The sequence below is a fragment of the Amphiura filiformis genome, chromosome 17, assembly GCF_039555335.1.
Source record: "Amphiura filiformis chromosome 17, Afil_fr2py, whole genome shotgun sequence".
NCBI lineage: Eukaryota > Metazoa > Echinodermata > Ophiuroidea > Amphilepidida > Amphiuridae > Amphiura > Amphiura filiformis.
In genome coordinates, this window is record NC_092644.1 from 31874298 (window position 1) to 31890431 (window position 16134).

The following is a 16134-nucleotide window of genomic DNA, read 5'->3' on the forward strand; positions in this document are numbered from 1 at the left end:
GCATTCTAGTTATAAGTAATTGTACTACGCCTTGATGAAAGACGTGACTTTGGAAAATGAGCTATAAGCAATAATTATCATGGTCTCTGCTTGGCTCCATGTGCTACCGACGTCTCAGACCGAAATGGAACCATAAAAATGCGCTCTTCCAACGTGAATTGGGGTTGAAGTTGATGAGCTGCAGCCACGATTCCTAGTAAATGAGGTTGTTATGTCAGTGCTTAGTTGTGACTTTCAAAAACTCAAGCAGATATTCTATTATGTAATAATTTCTACCATTTCGAATACCCCATTGTTTAAACACAGACCCTAGAAGAGCACCGACCATTTGGTCCATGGTTCAACTCTATTCAGTCACTTGTCATACTCAGACAAAAGTGGCCCAAGCGGTTTTAAGACTAGTTTACATAATTGGCCATATCTTCACTTGTATACCATCGATTTTATTAGAAAAAAGTTCATCTGGTGGCTAAAGAAATTATCTTGATAGACATGTAAATATCAAACCAAGAAATAAGCGGCATACCGGCTTCATTCTATTTTCCAAATTGTACACATTTTATTGTTACACCCTGTAATATATCGCGTGACAATAGTCACGCACAGAGATACTCTGAAAGCCAATATTTCAACATGTTCAATATACGACTAGGCATAATACAGCTACAAAATTTCATGAATTTTTCAGTCAAGCTAACTTTAGTTATTATCTAACATGACGCCCGTTTTTGACGCCCGCGCTTTTTCTTGATGATCTGAACATTTTTGTGATTGTGACATGCATTTTTTCTCATCTTGCAAGTCATGTAGCAGGGGAAACGACCTTATAACTTCCGCAAAAGAATAACTATAAAACCACAGATTATAGGAGGAATCCTTCTATAATCTGTGAACATGAGGTCTTGAGGATACACTGTTCAGACCGTGCCGCATCATTTGGAAAGTAGGTGTCGAAATTTCTTACTTACTTTTAGCATGTTTCGTTATATGTTCATTTATCTTTTAATTAGGTATTTGCTTTAATATCTTTTACTTAAAGGAGGATTTCGTGATCCTAGCATCCTCTTTTTATGACATTTTTCAGTAGATATCCACGAAAAAAGCTTATTTCCAAAATTTCAGTTGATTCCGATTTTGCGTTTGCGAGTTATGCATGATTATGCGTATTACACTGCTCCATAGACAATGCGTTGTAATTTCGTTCTGGTGCACCAGAACGAAATTCAAATTAACGATATTTTTGCTAAACGAATTAATCTGCAAGAAATATTTGGTACATAAACATTATGTAGCCAGAGGTATCCAGTGGTGTAAAAATCTCAACTTTTTTGGGGAAAAGTGGGGGATGAGGCTGTGGATCACGAAATGCCCTTTAACTGTCACTGTGATCTTCTTCTCGATCTTGATTGAATATTGTACAACATGTACAACATCCTGGTGTTATGCACATGCATGCGGCTATATAGTCTCGGTTTTTGGGTTTACGTTCTTGATTTCTTGTTGCAGATGCCCAGGTGCGTTACGGTAGGACCTATATAGGTTTAAATTGGGTCAAGACTGTTATTGTTAGGCTATTGTTAACCAGCTTATTTGGCTGAGCATCCAGTCTCTTAAGCAATAATATGTGATTTACATAAAGAATAGATTCCTATTTTTTTTTCAACTGATTACATAATTTGTCCCCTTTCGAGCCAAACAAATGAGGTAAAACGAAGAAAATTGCTATTTCATTTCAGCACCTACAATGCATGCATTATCTCGCCGATTTTACTGTAATGCACTTCAGGCTTAGTCTTTCACATGGTATTTTAGTAGGTCTACACCATTGGGCATTACAATCATGCAAAAAGTAGAAAAAAAAATTGAGGGCGTCGCTGTGCATGTGGTGCAAACACTTATTGTGGCTTTAATAATACTACTAATTCTGGGTAGATATGCAAATCCATAAACGTCTCAGTCTGCGTGGAGAAGTTGACAAGCAGAGTTGCTGCTCATGAGCCGTGATTTACGCTGAGGTATAGATGGCGGATAACTTCAAAATACGCCCAAGATAATACGCCTAACCTTAGACGTCTAAGATGCAATCTTAGGCGTCTAAGAATTTCGCGGTATACTTAAATCAACGAATCACAGGACCAGAAATCCTAAACAACCAATCATCTTAGGCGTATTCAATTATTGACCAATGAAATCTTAGACGCCTAAGATTTTACACGCCTAAGATTTCTTACACGTCTAAGATTGATATTTTAGTGGTGGACGGTATCACCAATAGCTCGCCTAGCTCACAAAGCACCTTAGAAGACTTCTAGCAGCTCATATTACAGATACCATGCGCAGTGATCGATCATAAATATTCTTACTAGTCCCGTGACTTGAAATAAGTCTACGGCTCTAAGGGAACAACCCAGAAGTTCGATGAAGCCCTATAAACGAAAGTCCTTTCGTTAGAAGGCTAACCCCCTCCCCCCTCCCCTCTATTAAACGTAAGTGTCAAATATCGAAAATTCCAACCCATATTCATTGGGCATATTGCCGTCGCTTTGGTCGATGGGGTTGTGGAGGGGTGCGACATTGCTAGGATATTGATCACGTGTAAGAAACAATAATTCCATTTATTTCGAAATATCTTTCTTCATAAAAATTAAGACTTGCTGAAGAATCAAAGTGCGGTAGGCTTACAGCTGCTTTAAAAAATGCAGGTTGCGAGTACTGCACTCTATATTTAGTTGAAATCATTTTGAAGCAACCACTGTAAAATGTCAACATCGTAATTCAGAAAATACTAAAATTTTACAATGTATAATTATATGAAATCCTTTAAAAAAAGATCAACTTTGACCGATGTTTTAACTACTTCTTTACAAACGTAATCAAACTTTTTGACCCCCCTAACGAACGGATTTTCGTTTACAGGGCTTCATCGAACGTTTGGGTTATTCCCTAACACTCAGGCTATCATGGTCAGTGGTGTTTAATAAACACACACATGGTCTGACCATTGACTTCCATACAGTGGGTCTGACCATGCGGTCTCTCAGTCACACAAAGGAACACGCGAAGACCAGCAAACGTAGCGGGAAGCGAGCATATTCTTGGACAACTACCAGTATTTCATGTATTTTGTAACTCAGCCGAGATTCTGCTTTGTGCGATAAAAGGGGAATTAAAAGGGAAATTTAATATTTTAAAAAGGATAAATTATTTTGAAGAAAAAAAAAAGTTAATATTAAAAAAGGGGAATTGAAAAAATGGGGAATTATTTCAAAATAGATAAACTATTTGATATGTTAACTATGTTAATATTAAAAATTAAAAAAAAGGGGGGGATGAAGAAAGGGGAAATTATTCCAAAAAGAATAAACTATTTTGGAAAAAAATATGAATAAATGAATGAATGAAAAAAAAGATATTAATATTTCAAAAAGGAGGATAAAAAAATGGTGGAATTGAATTTAAAAGAAAGGGGGAAATAAAAAAAGGGGGAAATAAATAAAAGAGGGGAAATTAAAAAAAAAATCGGGGAATTGAATAATAAAAAGGAAATAAAAAAAAATCGGGGAATTAAATAAAGAAGGGGAATTGGCGGAGATGGTACACCGTAATATAGGCCTAAGTTTCGAATATTTTTTGTATCTGGTACTAGTAGATCAGTTTGACCAAATAGCACGACCGCCAACCATGCCAACACAGCCTGCAGCATCATCTACAGGGTCTGACCAACAACAGGCGCCAGTGAGAGGATCTCTACAGCGTCCGTCGTACGTTTTGATCAAATTTGCGATACCGTCCATCACTAGTCACGGTCAAATGGTCAATCTTGGACGTCTAAGAAAAATCTTAGGCGTGTAAAATCTTAGGCGTCTAAGATTTCATTGGTCAATAATTGAATACGCCTAAGATGATTGGTTGTTTGGGATTTCGGATCCTGTCAAAGTCTATCATGAAATTCTTAGACGTCTAAGATTGAATCTTAGGCGTCTAAGAATGCATCTTAGACGTCTAAGATTGAATCTTAGGCGTTCAGAATCGCATCTTAGACGTCTAAGATTGAATCTTAGGCGTCTAATCGATCTTAGACGTCTAAGATTGCATCTTAGACGTCTAAGGTTAGGCGTATTATCTTAGGCGTATTTTGAAGGTATCCGCCATCCATACTGAGGCACTCAGAACATGCAGAACGCCACTGACCATCGATACATGTTGAAATCAACACATTATTCAGAGATGTACCTTTTTGTTTTGAAATTAATTTTCTCAGTCAAATCAAAAACGATAATTTTAATTTGTTTTCAGTAATGTCAGATAAAAACATAGTGCTTGGCTATACCTTTAAACATCCTGGTGTTAAAATTAGGCATGAAATTGTGTCTTTTTTTATTTGATTTTTACACATCTGAACTTCGTCCATGAGCTTTTTATGGGCTTACATTTGTATTGTTTCAAACTAATATAGTTCGGTAAAGAAAGATTTTTCTCAACTCTATAAGTACATCGTGTGGGTCTATATAGAAATCACCGTTTTTTACGGCATAAACCGTAAAACTTTGCTGTAATTTACCGTAAACTGAATTACTATTTCTCTCCATGATAGAACCGTTAAATTTTATTATTTTGTAATGTGTTGCATCTTAATAGGAGATAGTTTTGACAGATTGTGTTTAAAGACTACTTCATAAAATTTATCGTGTATATCTACGGCGCTACTGTAATTTTAACGGGAAAACGTTGGCAATAGAACTGCCAGGTATTTTACCGTACAAATTACGGGCTTTCTGCCGTACATTATACCACATACCGTATATTTTACGGCAATATATCGTAAATATGCTAATTAAATGATTGTGTGAGCCTTTTACAACAAATAGCTATCGAGTGACCATGGTGACTAGCGTTCGGAGTGTCACTGAAAACTGTATTTGGAACGTTATTAAAAGTTGTATACCATTATATAACTCGACAATAAAACGTTTTCTGTAAAACGATTTGTATTTGCTGGATCTTGTGATCCTATACCATTGATTTCTGAACGATCTACGTTATACTAATTAGTTCAGTGAAGTAAATGAGGTTTAAATTTTCTTTTGATACATTCAGGTTTTCACCCAAAACTCAGTATAGGCCTACTCAACCAAAAACTCAGCACTAAACCATGAACATGATGAAAGGGCTGTTGGTGTTGGCCATATTTGTCTTAACCATAGTTGGTAAGTGGCATCAAAGAGGATTGATATAACAAGGAGAAGCAATAGATTACGTAACGCATTGTTCCTTTGTGTCGATTTCATTTACCTTTTGTTCAGGACAAAAGGTTTCCGCCATTAAATCGGTAACTGATCTGATCGACAGCGTATTCGCTTTACCAGGCAGGCTACTGTCAAAAGTGATCAAAAGAATGTCATGTGAAAGCGCCCACTTGAGCGAGAGGTACCGTTTGTCAGTCTCATACAGCCCACTGGTGTGATTGAGTCGTCGCCAGCTCACAAAAGCACACATACCTTCAATGTACAGTTATTTACCGCCCACCTTAATTTAGGCGCCTCATTTAAATAAGTTCAATAGAGTTGCTGATTGATTACACGTAACAACGTGGCGTGGCTGCCAGGTATATAGATCCATGTCTATCTGTGTCACTTTCTATTAATTAACTAGTGATTTAATATTCTATACAGCACGTGGATTGAGCTATATGATTTTAATTCTCAAACAGTTGAATATATCACAATTTTAACGAACGATTTCAAAATGTTAACGTATAAAATGCAGTAAACTATATGCGTATAACGACAACAGCAATCGCCTATTAGTGTATTGAATTTCCAGTTAGTGTATTGAAAACAAAACCTGGATTTTACCTGACATCAAATCAAATTTTCTTGTAATAGCAACATCATATTCATATGGGGTACTGATCATGCGCAGATCGTAAAACGTGTAGAATAGAAACTCTGTGGTATCTCATATAGTGTAAATGGTATGCTTAGCCTGAGTCGCTCGGCCTATCTCGAACAAAATCGCCATGCGTAGCTTTTGAAAACGAGCGGATTCGCCGTACTATCACGGCAATTTTTGACACGAAGATATAGGGATGATGACGCTGTGTAGCACTCGTGGGCTCTCGGAGATATAACTGTGACCTTTCACCTTGGTGCGTGAAGAATGTATAACCAAAGCCGGCTTTTAGTATTAAAATACCAATTTGCTTCGCGCGAAATAGTCCCAGTAATGTTCTTTTAGTAGGCCTAGTTAATCAATGGGACGATTTGGAAATGTCGGCCCCTGGCTCGGTGAATCCGATACATCCACCTTTGAAATAGCAAATTTTCGCTCGCAACACGCGCACTTTTTCAAAATTTCCCGGTAAAGGATGGGGACAGCTTGGAAAAAAACTTGGATTACAGTTGAGATTTGGAGATGGGAGGTGTCTTCTATCTGATGAGCCAGGGGTGGCAATCATGTTGCGCAGGGGCCAGCAAAAGTCCGGCCATATACCAGCAAAAATTATTTCTCGACACCCCCCTGAGAAAATGGTCTAGCGACGGCCCTGCTCCCCACCCACGTAGTAAGCAATGATAATAGTGTAAAAATGATGTACCAAAATTATGCTCCAACTGGCTTCAATTTGGACCTTCATTTGGCAAAATTGTTCAACTTATCAAGAGAGAACATCTCCACTCAGACACCCCTCTGCGTATGGATAAACAAGTGAAAAATGATGCACTTAATGGCTTCAATTTGGAATTTCATTTGGCAAAATTTTCTAATTTATGAGGGGGGGGGGTCACTCCTCAGACAATCAACTCACTGTGAATGAATAAACAAATGAAAATGATGCACCAAATAGCATCGATTCGGATCTTTATTTGGCAAAATTGTGCAACTTCTATGGGGGAACATCCCTGCTCAGACACCCCTGCTTTTGGATAAACAACTAAAAAATGGCAGAATTTTCCAACTTCGGAGGAGGGGGAATATCCCCCCTCAGACACCCCCTCCAGCTAATGGATAAACAAGTCAAAAGTGATGTACCAAACGGTTTCAACTTGGACCTGCATTTGGCAAAATTGTCCAACTTCTGAGCAGACACCCTCCTATGTATGGATAAACAAGTGCCCGTTTTCTCTTCTCTTTGAACACAAAATCAGTTTTGGTCTACGAATTGCTTCATTTGGGCCTTCATTTTCACTATTTCTACCTATAAATTTACACTATAATAGTATCAAAATATTCGACCAAATGGCTTCAATCGGGCTTTCATTTTGCAATTTTGTCCAAATTCTTATAGGGGGTAACATTTTCATCAGACTTCCCAAATGATCGGGGGTGTGTGTCGGAGGGGGGGGAGGGCGCCATCCTGTATCTTTTCTCCAGGGCGGCACAAACTATCTCAGACGGTCCCACGGGGTGAAGGCCTTCAGGATACGCCAATGTTACTGACCTCTGTTGATGACAGGGCTTCGAACTCTTATCACGGCGATAGAGAAGTACAGGGCCGTGCAGGCTATATACGGCCTAATACAGAAACACTACAACATAGGTCCCTGGTTGTAATAAGGAAGTTATGCGAATGCTCCCCTTTTTACGCCTTATGAAATGAGCATAGGCCCCTACTAAGGAAGCTTATATCCTTGCTCCTGCTGAGAAAGAAATAACTTTCTACATCCCTAGTTTTTCAATAAAAAGTGTGTCATAATAATTATTGTATCAGAAAAGGTATGTCGGGGTGTGTCTGACTGTGTCACCTTTCGGAAAAACTGGGACAAAATTTTACCGTTCTTTTATTATATACTCTTCAATTTCAGAACATGTAGCAGGAGAAAAGCAATGCTACCAGTGTTTATGGATTAAAGGATTGAGGGCAGACATCTGTTCTGACGAGAATTTCAACCTTACTTCATCTGAGGTCTGTTCTGACGAGAATTGCTACATTACTTCATCTAAGGTCCAAATAGTGACATGTCCAGATGATAAGTTTTGCTTCGTAAGTAGTAGGCCAAGAGCCATGGGGCTGGCAAGATGGCGAGTTATGATTGGGTCAGTTCCTGTGGTCAGTTTTGCTTGGGCGAGTTAAGGTTACTGTATAGCTATTGTATCTATATTTGAGAAAACACGTCTATAATTATGGACATTTAATCACTTTGAAAGGCTCTCTTTTCTCATTAAAATTGATATGATTTTTTTTTGGTGGGGGGGGGGTCGCATCGTGCTAAATCAGGTACCAATACCCAGCATAAAATTCGAAATTCTATTGACTACTTTATACTATCTAATCCGGCACATTATGACACCCCATTGAATCCAATGTGACTTCAAGAAGCAAAGTTACAAGCATTTGATTAGACGAAGGTCCAGTTTTAAAAGTGACAAACTGGCCTATTCAAAACTAAACGGACTAGTGTTCAGGTTTGAGAGTGGTGAATGGCTAATGTATGCGTGCCTTTAATTAAAGATAAAAGGAACAAAAAGAAAAGTGAAAGAAAATAATGACAAATAAAATGAAAGTTATGAAAAGTACAGAGAAGTAAAAACTGAAATAAAACTGCTTGAATTGCTTGCTTCATTGAAGAAACTGTGTTGTGTCTTTGTTGGAATCTTTTTGCGCCTTGTTTATGCAAGTTTGTCACTTTTAAAACCGGACCTTCGTCAATTCAATTGCTTGTAACTTTACTTCTTGGGGTCACATTGGATTCAATGTGGTCTCAAAATGCGTAGGACTAGATAGTGCATCTATTAAAAAAACAAATTTACCCCAATATTGTTCAGTTTTGAAATTGTGATTATTTTTCCAAGTGTAAGGATACTTTTTTGGCGCAATATACTTGTGAAAACATTACTTCACCCCGGTAGCCGCAAGCACCATTATTGTCTATTATTGCAGATTGATAATTTTTATGAGGATAGGAAAGGAATACAAACACACATACAAATACAGCGCCATGTTGGCAGGTCAGATGTCCGAGTGTCAAAGGTTTGCTTGACTTGGAATACTACTTGTATTTCATACCTTACATCTGTCCCGCGTTTCCATCGCATTATTGACAGCAAGTCCTAATTTCGACATTACTTTTGTAAAAACTCATTCCCTTCTCAAACGAGTAGACTTTCTGGAAAAAGCAAATCACTTGTGCCTGATGGGAAATACTAGTGCGCCATCACCGGGTTGCTCCCTGCTCGTATACATGTAGCTAGCGAGCTTTGAAGCTTGCTACTCGCATTGAACAGGCTGAGTTCGCAAAACTAACGGCGTCGTTATTTGCCAACCCTAATTAACACAAGATACATATTTGGTGCATACGCACCAATATGAACCTCGCGCCAATCGATTCGAGCACCTTCAATTTGACCTGACCTTTGACCTCACATGACCTTTGCAGTTTCATACTCCCAAGAGTCAAGGATCATTTTACCTGAGTTACAGCCCAATCAGAGCAACTTCCAATTTGACCTGACCTTTGACCTCACATGACCTTTGCGGTTTTATACTCTCCAAGTGTCAGGGATCATTTCCCCCGACTTACAGCCCAATTGAAGCAACTTTAAATTTTACCTGACCTTTGACCTCACATGACCTTTGCGGTTTTATACTCCCCAAGTGTCAGGGATCATTGTCCCCAAGTTACAGCCTAATCGGAGCAACTTCAAATTTGGCCTGACCTTTGACCTCACATGACCTTTGCAGTTTCATACTCCCCAAGAGTCAAGGATCATTTCCCCCGAGTTACAGCCCAGTCAGAGCAACTTCTAATTTGACCTGACCTTTGACCTCACATGACCTTTGTGGTTTGATACTCCCCAAGTGTCAGGGATCATTTTCCCAAAGTTACAGCCTGATCGCAGCAACTTTAAATTTGACCTGACCTTTGACCTCACATGACCTTTGCGGTTTTATACTCCCCAAGTGTCAGGGATCATTGTCCCCAAGTTACAGCCTAATCGGAGCAACTTCAAATTTGACCTGACCTTTGACCTCATATGACCCTTGCGGTTTCATATTCCCCAAGAGTCAGGGATCATTTTCCCCGAGTTACTATATATTTATTGCTTTTAAGCTTTCCCTTCGGTCTTTCCTTTTATCAAAGCGTGAGATCAGTGCCCCAAACTTTTAAGTCGTGCAACCCTAATCTTTGGCCTGACTAGTCCGACGAGTAGAACCTGTTTTTTTCTTAGTTACCAAACTATACTCAGACTCTAATCGCTTAATTAACCCTAGATCTACTGAGCCATATTTTGCAAAACGTACTACGAGAGGGTGCAACCCCTAATTTTCAATAATATAAACGTCATATACCGTGAATGTCATTTATATGAGACGATAGATGAACTCCAGCGGCTAAAAACAATACCTTTATTCTCTAACTAATGTAAAGTTATGTGTCTCCTATATCCAGTGATACCAAAATAAGTACAAGCATTCCCCACATAATGTCGTTATGACGTCATATTGTGATCGCACCCTTGCAAAATCGGGAAACTTCTGGCTATGTACAAAAGTATAAAGCAAAATTGATTTTCGGCTAAAAATTCTACGAACATCCGATTTTCACCGAATTTTCTCCTAAATATAAAAGGAAATTTCCAAGTACACTGAAACTAACTACCAAGTACACTGAAAAAAAACCCATTTTTAGTGCATGACAAATTGATGATGGATTATGAATTAAAATTAGTCATTCAATTCGTCATTTAATTTGTCATGCAGGAATGCACTAAAAATATTTGTCATACTACATATTTGTCATTCATTAATTTGTCATTTTACAAATTTTATTTGTATTTATAAATCGTGAAAATATTTGTCATGATGAAAATTAATTTGAAATGCTACAAATTATTTCCTCAACATCCAAAGCACATTCTCAGCATTTTTATCTTGAATGATAAATATCTCATTTGCAATGACTAATTTTAATTTGTCAAATAAGACCACTTTGTATGACGAATTAATCTTTACAAGAGGGAAATAAAAATCATGGATTTTACTGTAGAAACCTATGGTGGGCCTCACCAACCCCACTCTATGGTCATTTTTGATGGTCGGTCCTGCTGGGGTGAAAATGTTATCACTAAAATGAGCGCAAAGGATGGATCTACAATAAGTGATTTGCATAAAGAATAGATTCCTATTTAAATGTTAGTTTTTACTATCACATTGTCCTCTTTTAATTTCGAGGCGAATAGCGATATACACACAGTTCATACGTCACGATTCAATGATACACATGGGCTCGCATGAACGAGACGTGTTAGCCATCACTGACTCGATCGGTGAACTCGGGATAAAAATCGGAGATCTCTGGATTTAATAAAAAAAACCTTAAATTTTACTGTAATTAAAGCACCGTTTCACGGTATTTTTGTACTCCATTGGGCATCACAACCGTGCAAAAAGTAAAAATTTGAGAAAAATTAAGGGCGTCGCTGTGGAGCATATCACATATTATAGCTCTAGTAAAGAAATTAGCTACATGTATTTGAATGGGGCTTCAGCTTTGTCAAAAGTGCTGTTTTCTTCGTTTTTTTCCAAATTTTCATTTAAAAAATACGCAATGACTTATCCTTCATTATACACAATTTTTTACACCGTTCACTGGGATCACTGAATAGGCCTTTAAGACAGATTAACCGCGTAAGTCCACTAATCGACTCGCCCGAGAAAAAAAACGGGCGGGGCGGTCAATGGACTTTTGCGAATCGACGGTGTTTCTTGGGCTATTGGAGATAAACTAGTTTGTGATCAAAGTCTGAGTTTAGTCTGGAAACAAAGAAAAGCGAGTCCTACCAGTACTCGTCGGACTGGGTCTGACAGCAACTTCACTTGAATAATTACTTGAAAATGCCTTTTTTTTCTTCTCAGAAAGCGACATTAGGAGAGACTCATGGAAGCCGAGGATGTGACACTGGTACTTGTACTCAGGCTGGAACCTTTTCATATAGTCCAGAAGGGACTAAGGCTCAAGTTATTAGGAGTTGCTGCAACAGCACCTTATGCAATGGCGGTACGAAAGGGTCTTCCATCAACTTTGTCAATAAAAATAATGGCAATCAAATTAATCAATCAAACTTCACCGTTGTAGTTGCCGCTATTATATTTGTAATTTGCACTGCTTATTAAGTCTGGTACCAATACCAGAGGAGGCTTAAAGGCATTCCTATAATGCACTATGATTGGGAAATTTGATCAATATAACCTAATTTTAAAGACAAAGTCCCCATTGCCACACACACAAAATGGTAATTTTAAAACTGCAGCCAACAAGCTAATAGTTGAGACTTATGACTGATATTTGATTTTCTTACAGGAAACATTCATATTGTCCCACTGCATTAATTTTATTCCTAAGTCTCGATGTTTTGAATGTTAAATAATAGGATGAAAACACCAGATATTTGCACACAATCCCAATGCAAGGCATGATCAACTGTACCACATGTGTACAAAAGCCAGACATACAAGGTCAGAAACTAGTTCGCAAGGCAAACTTAAAAAAACCGGGCAAAACAGACGTGTCATTTATCGGTATGACATTTTCGTTATTGACGCTGCCCTAGCAGAGCTAAGTACGGTATGGGTTCCTCGTACTAGCAGAGCTAAGTACGGTATGGGTTCCTCGTACTAGTCAGAAACCCCATTGGGTTGTGGGAATGTCTTTAAACATCCTCTGTACCAATACTAAACCAGATTACTCTTCTAGTGTAATACTTGGTGACCAGGTTAATTGGAATTCTAATTTTAATTGTTATGTATCTTTACGGATTGGTCAATATTTACGTAAGAAGTGGATTGGGGGACTTCGGGGGAACACGTTTTTAGGAAATGGGGGGGGGGGAGGGTACGAATTTTTCAGGTAAAAAGTGGGAAAACGGGGTTCAACATATTTAATGAAGAAACTTGAGAAATCAGCGTGGAACACGATATATAATTGTTTGAGCGAATGTGACATTGTTTGCCCCGTGAAACCTACCCCATTCCCCCTAGCGTAAATATTGATCAGTCTTGTAACTTCTGCGGGTCAATGGCGTCGGTACGTTAACGTTTTATGATATCACACTTGGGCAATCTACATGGGACACTTAACCCAGACAACCCTACCCCCCATTTCCTAAAAACGGTACGGGAAATAATCGTGCGTGAAGTGTCATACTGGGTAAAGCCTAAGCCTAAGCCTAAGCCTGATCCTCAGTAAGACACTGAGCGCACGATGATAATTTAAAATAATTCAGCGTTTAGACATTCGAATTGCTGCAAATAAGGAAAAACGTTCGATGCAAACTATGACCTTTACCAACAAAGTGGTAGAGATATCCCATTCATGATAGGCATGATAGACAGTTCTAATTTGATATAGGCCTATATATAATGGGCACAAATAGGGCCACTCTCATAAATAAGAAAACTCTCACTAACTAAAGTCTGCAAAAAAAGTAACTCAGCTGTTATAAATACGCCTATAGATTCAGAACTAATAATTGTTTTCACAATATTTCAACATAGCGAGAAGGATAATTTATTTACACGCATTTTGATACCCCATTCGTCAAATGTCGTTCAATATTAACAACACAGTAGTGCTTTTACAGAAAAATACCCGAATTTAAAAGTTGCAGTTTCCAGCGATCAATGGTTATAATGCCAGCACTGTAAACACGTAAAGCCCGATTAACTTCAAATCAATACAAATAACTGCAACTTTTAAATTCGGGTATTTTTCTTTCAAAACACTGCCGTATTGTCAATATTGAACAAAATTGGATAAATGGGGTATCGAAATGCGCGTAAATAAATCGTCCTTTTTATGTTCAATTATTAGTTCTGAATCTATATGCGTATTTATAACAGCTGAGTTACTTTTTGTGCAGACTTTAGATTACATAGGCATGATAGGTCGCGCTAGTGCGTTGACTTCACCCCTAAAAATCCAAAGAGAATAATATAAATCCCTTTAAAAAGCGATATACCTGCAAAGGATGAATTACAATGAGTAATATCAGATTACTGTTAATATAAATACCTGGTAAAAATAATTTAAGTGTGAAGATTATGGTTGTTCGAACATTTTGAGTCAAATTGGTCACTTTCAAGTTCCAAATTAGTTCAACAGTGGGCCTATTTTAAACTGAATTTATACTTTATCGCTGAATGACGGGGACGGGGGATTTGTTTCTATCTAGCCAATGTGGTAGCGAGCATTGTTGCGTTGGGAACTTAGTGCGCTACCTCATTGGTCAATACCAATCGCTTGTTTTTGGTATAAATTTAGCTTAATATTTCTAAAGATGGTTTTATACTCCAGTCGCTAGCGGACGTCGACTGCAAGTGACTGATACATGTCAGCTATTGATGAACTGGTTCTTCTTCTTGAGAATGTTTTGCGCTAGCGTTTCCGAGAAAACAAAAAGTTCTTGGAGTTCCTCAAAACACGATAAATGTGAGCAGAACATAGTTTTAGGTTGCTGAAACCGATCAACCTATACTTTCAGAACAATCTTGAAAAACGTGTGTAAAGATAGATACTAATAGAACAATTCGTAAGATTAAGGAATAAAATGTATCAAATTATAGGAAATTAAATCTTAAGGGCTCTGGTAGCAACGTTTGGACAGTATTTTTTGTGGGACATGAATTTCAAAAAAATCTAAATTATTTGATATCATCAGGTCTATCATCGTATTCAGAATGCAATTCGATGTGTCTGGTGTACTCTCAGCTCCCACAAAAAATACTGTGCAAACGTTAATATTCGATTCCTTCACTATGGAGAATTACTAGTTTTGAATATGTATCATTCCTCAGAGTGTTTCTTTTAACGGCTAGGCCTGATACCGCCCACTATTACCAACTGCCTTTTGGCGAATCACCGCCTTGGCATTAATCGTGGTAATTAAAGGTGGTTAACCGGATTGACAGTCTCTCCCCCCCCCCACTTTACACCAATACCTTGTCTACCCTTAACTGCTCTGAATTAATTAGTCACTCTCTCACTCAGATCAGAAATGCTGCCCCCTATAATAAATACTTCGAGCAAAAGTCAGCAGCCTCTAAATTGTCACACTTTCACGATATCCGACGGGTACCTAACAGGCGCGGCGCTATACGAAGCGTGCCTCCTCACACCTTACGAAATGCTTACTAGCGCTGCGTTGCGTTCCATTGGAGTTACTTAGGCTACTATTATTTCCTCTTACTTAAGGTTGGTCTGAACCCTGGAATTATGAAAACTTTCGGGCCTCATAACTGCTAAATTATTAGTCTAAAGAATATAAAAGTATACATTTTTAGAATGGAAATGACTTGATGAATTCATCTGTGAGGCCCAATTTGGGCCAAAATGCTCATTTTTGGAGAAAATCCTAAAAAACGGGTTTTTTGGCCCAAATTTTTTCGTGCAACGTAACAAAAAAAATTGTTTGGCCAAAAAAATTTTTTATTGATTTTTAAAAACTAGATAAAAATATCTAGGGAGCGTTTTTTCATTTTTTTGAATTTTGACCAACTTCACCAAAAATATTTGAAATTTGGGCGAAAATCAGGCTTTTTTATGATTTTTTTGAAAATTTTGCATTTTTTGACCATTTTGGTGCAAATTTCTCAAAGTTGGTCAAAATTCCAAAAAATAAAAAAATGGTCCCTAGATATTTTTATCTAGTTTTTAAAAATTAATAAAAAATTTTTTTGGCCAAACAATTTTTTTTGTTACGTTGCAATTTAAAATTTGGGCCAAAAACCTGTTTTTGGGATTTTCTCAAAAATGAGAATTTTGGCCCAAATTGATCTCACAGATGAATTCAGCAAGTCATTTCCAGTCTAAAATGTATACTTTTATATTCTTTAGACTAATAATTTAGCAGTTATGAAGCCCGAAAGTTTCCATAATTCCAGGGTTAAGACCACCCTTAAAGGAGGATTTCGTGATCCTAGCATCCTCTTTTTATGACATGTTTCAGTACAAATCCACGAAAAAGCCTATTCCCAAAATTTCAGTTGATTCCGATTTTGCGTTTGCGAGTTATGCATGATTATGTGTATTACACTGCTCCATAGACAATGTGTTGTAATTTCGTTCTGGTGCACCAGAACGAAATTCAAATTTCACGATATCTTAGCTAAACGAATTAATCTGCAAGAGATATTTTGTA

At 37.7% G+C, this 16134-nt stretch overlaps 1 protein-coding gene across 1 annotated transcript; it reads left to right on the forward strand.

Annotated features, from left to right (window-relative positions):
- The first annotated feature begins 869 nt into the window (after positions 1-869).
- On the forward strand, positions 870-14760 carry LOC140137640 (uncharacterized). The gene is made up of 4 exons (XM_072159374.1): positions 870-943; positions 5098-5207; positions 7803-7981; positions 11855-14760. Exons 2-4 carry the CDS (start codon positions 5153-5155, stop codon positions 12110-12112), a joined length of 492 nt encoding a protein of 163 aa, XP_072015475.1. The 5' UTR covers positions 870-943; positions 5098-5152; the 3' UTR covers positions 12113-14760.
- The last annotated feature ends 1374 nt before the right edge of the window (positions 14761-16134 follow it).

Coding starts and splice junctions, on each gene's coding strand:
- LOC140137640 (XM_072159374.1), top strand. CDS start 5,153: ATGAACATGATGAAAGGGCTGTTGGTGTTGGCCATATTTGTCTTAACC. Junction 5,208..7,802: donor ATTTGTCTTAACCATAGTTG/GTAAGTGGCATC, acceptor CTTCAATTTCAG/AACATGTAGCAGGAGAAAAG. Junction 7,982..11,854: donor CAGATGATAAGTTTTGCTTC/GTAAGTAGTAGG, acceptor TTTTCTTCTCAG/AAAGCGACATTAGGAGAGAC.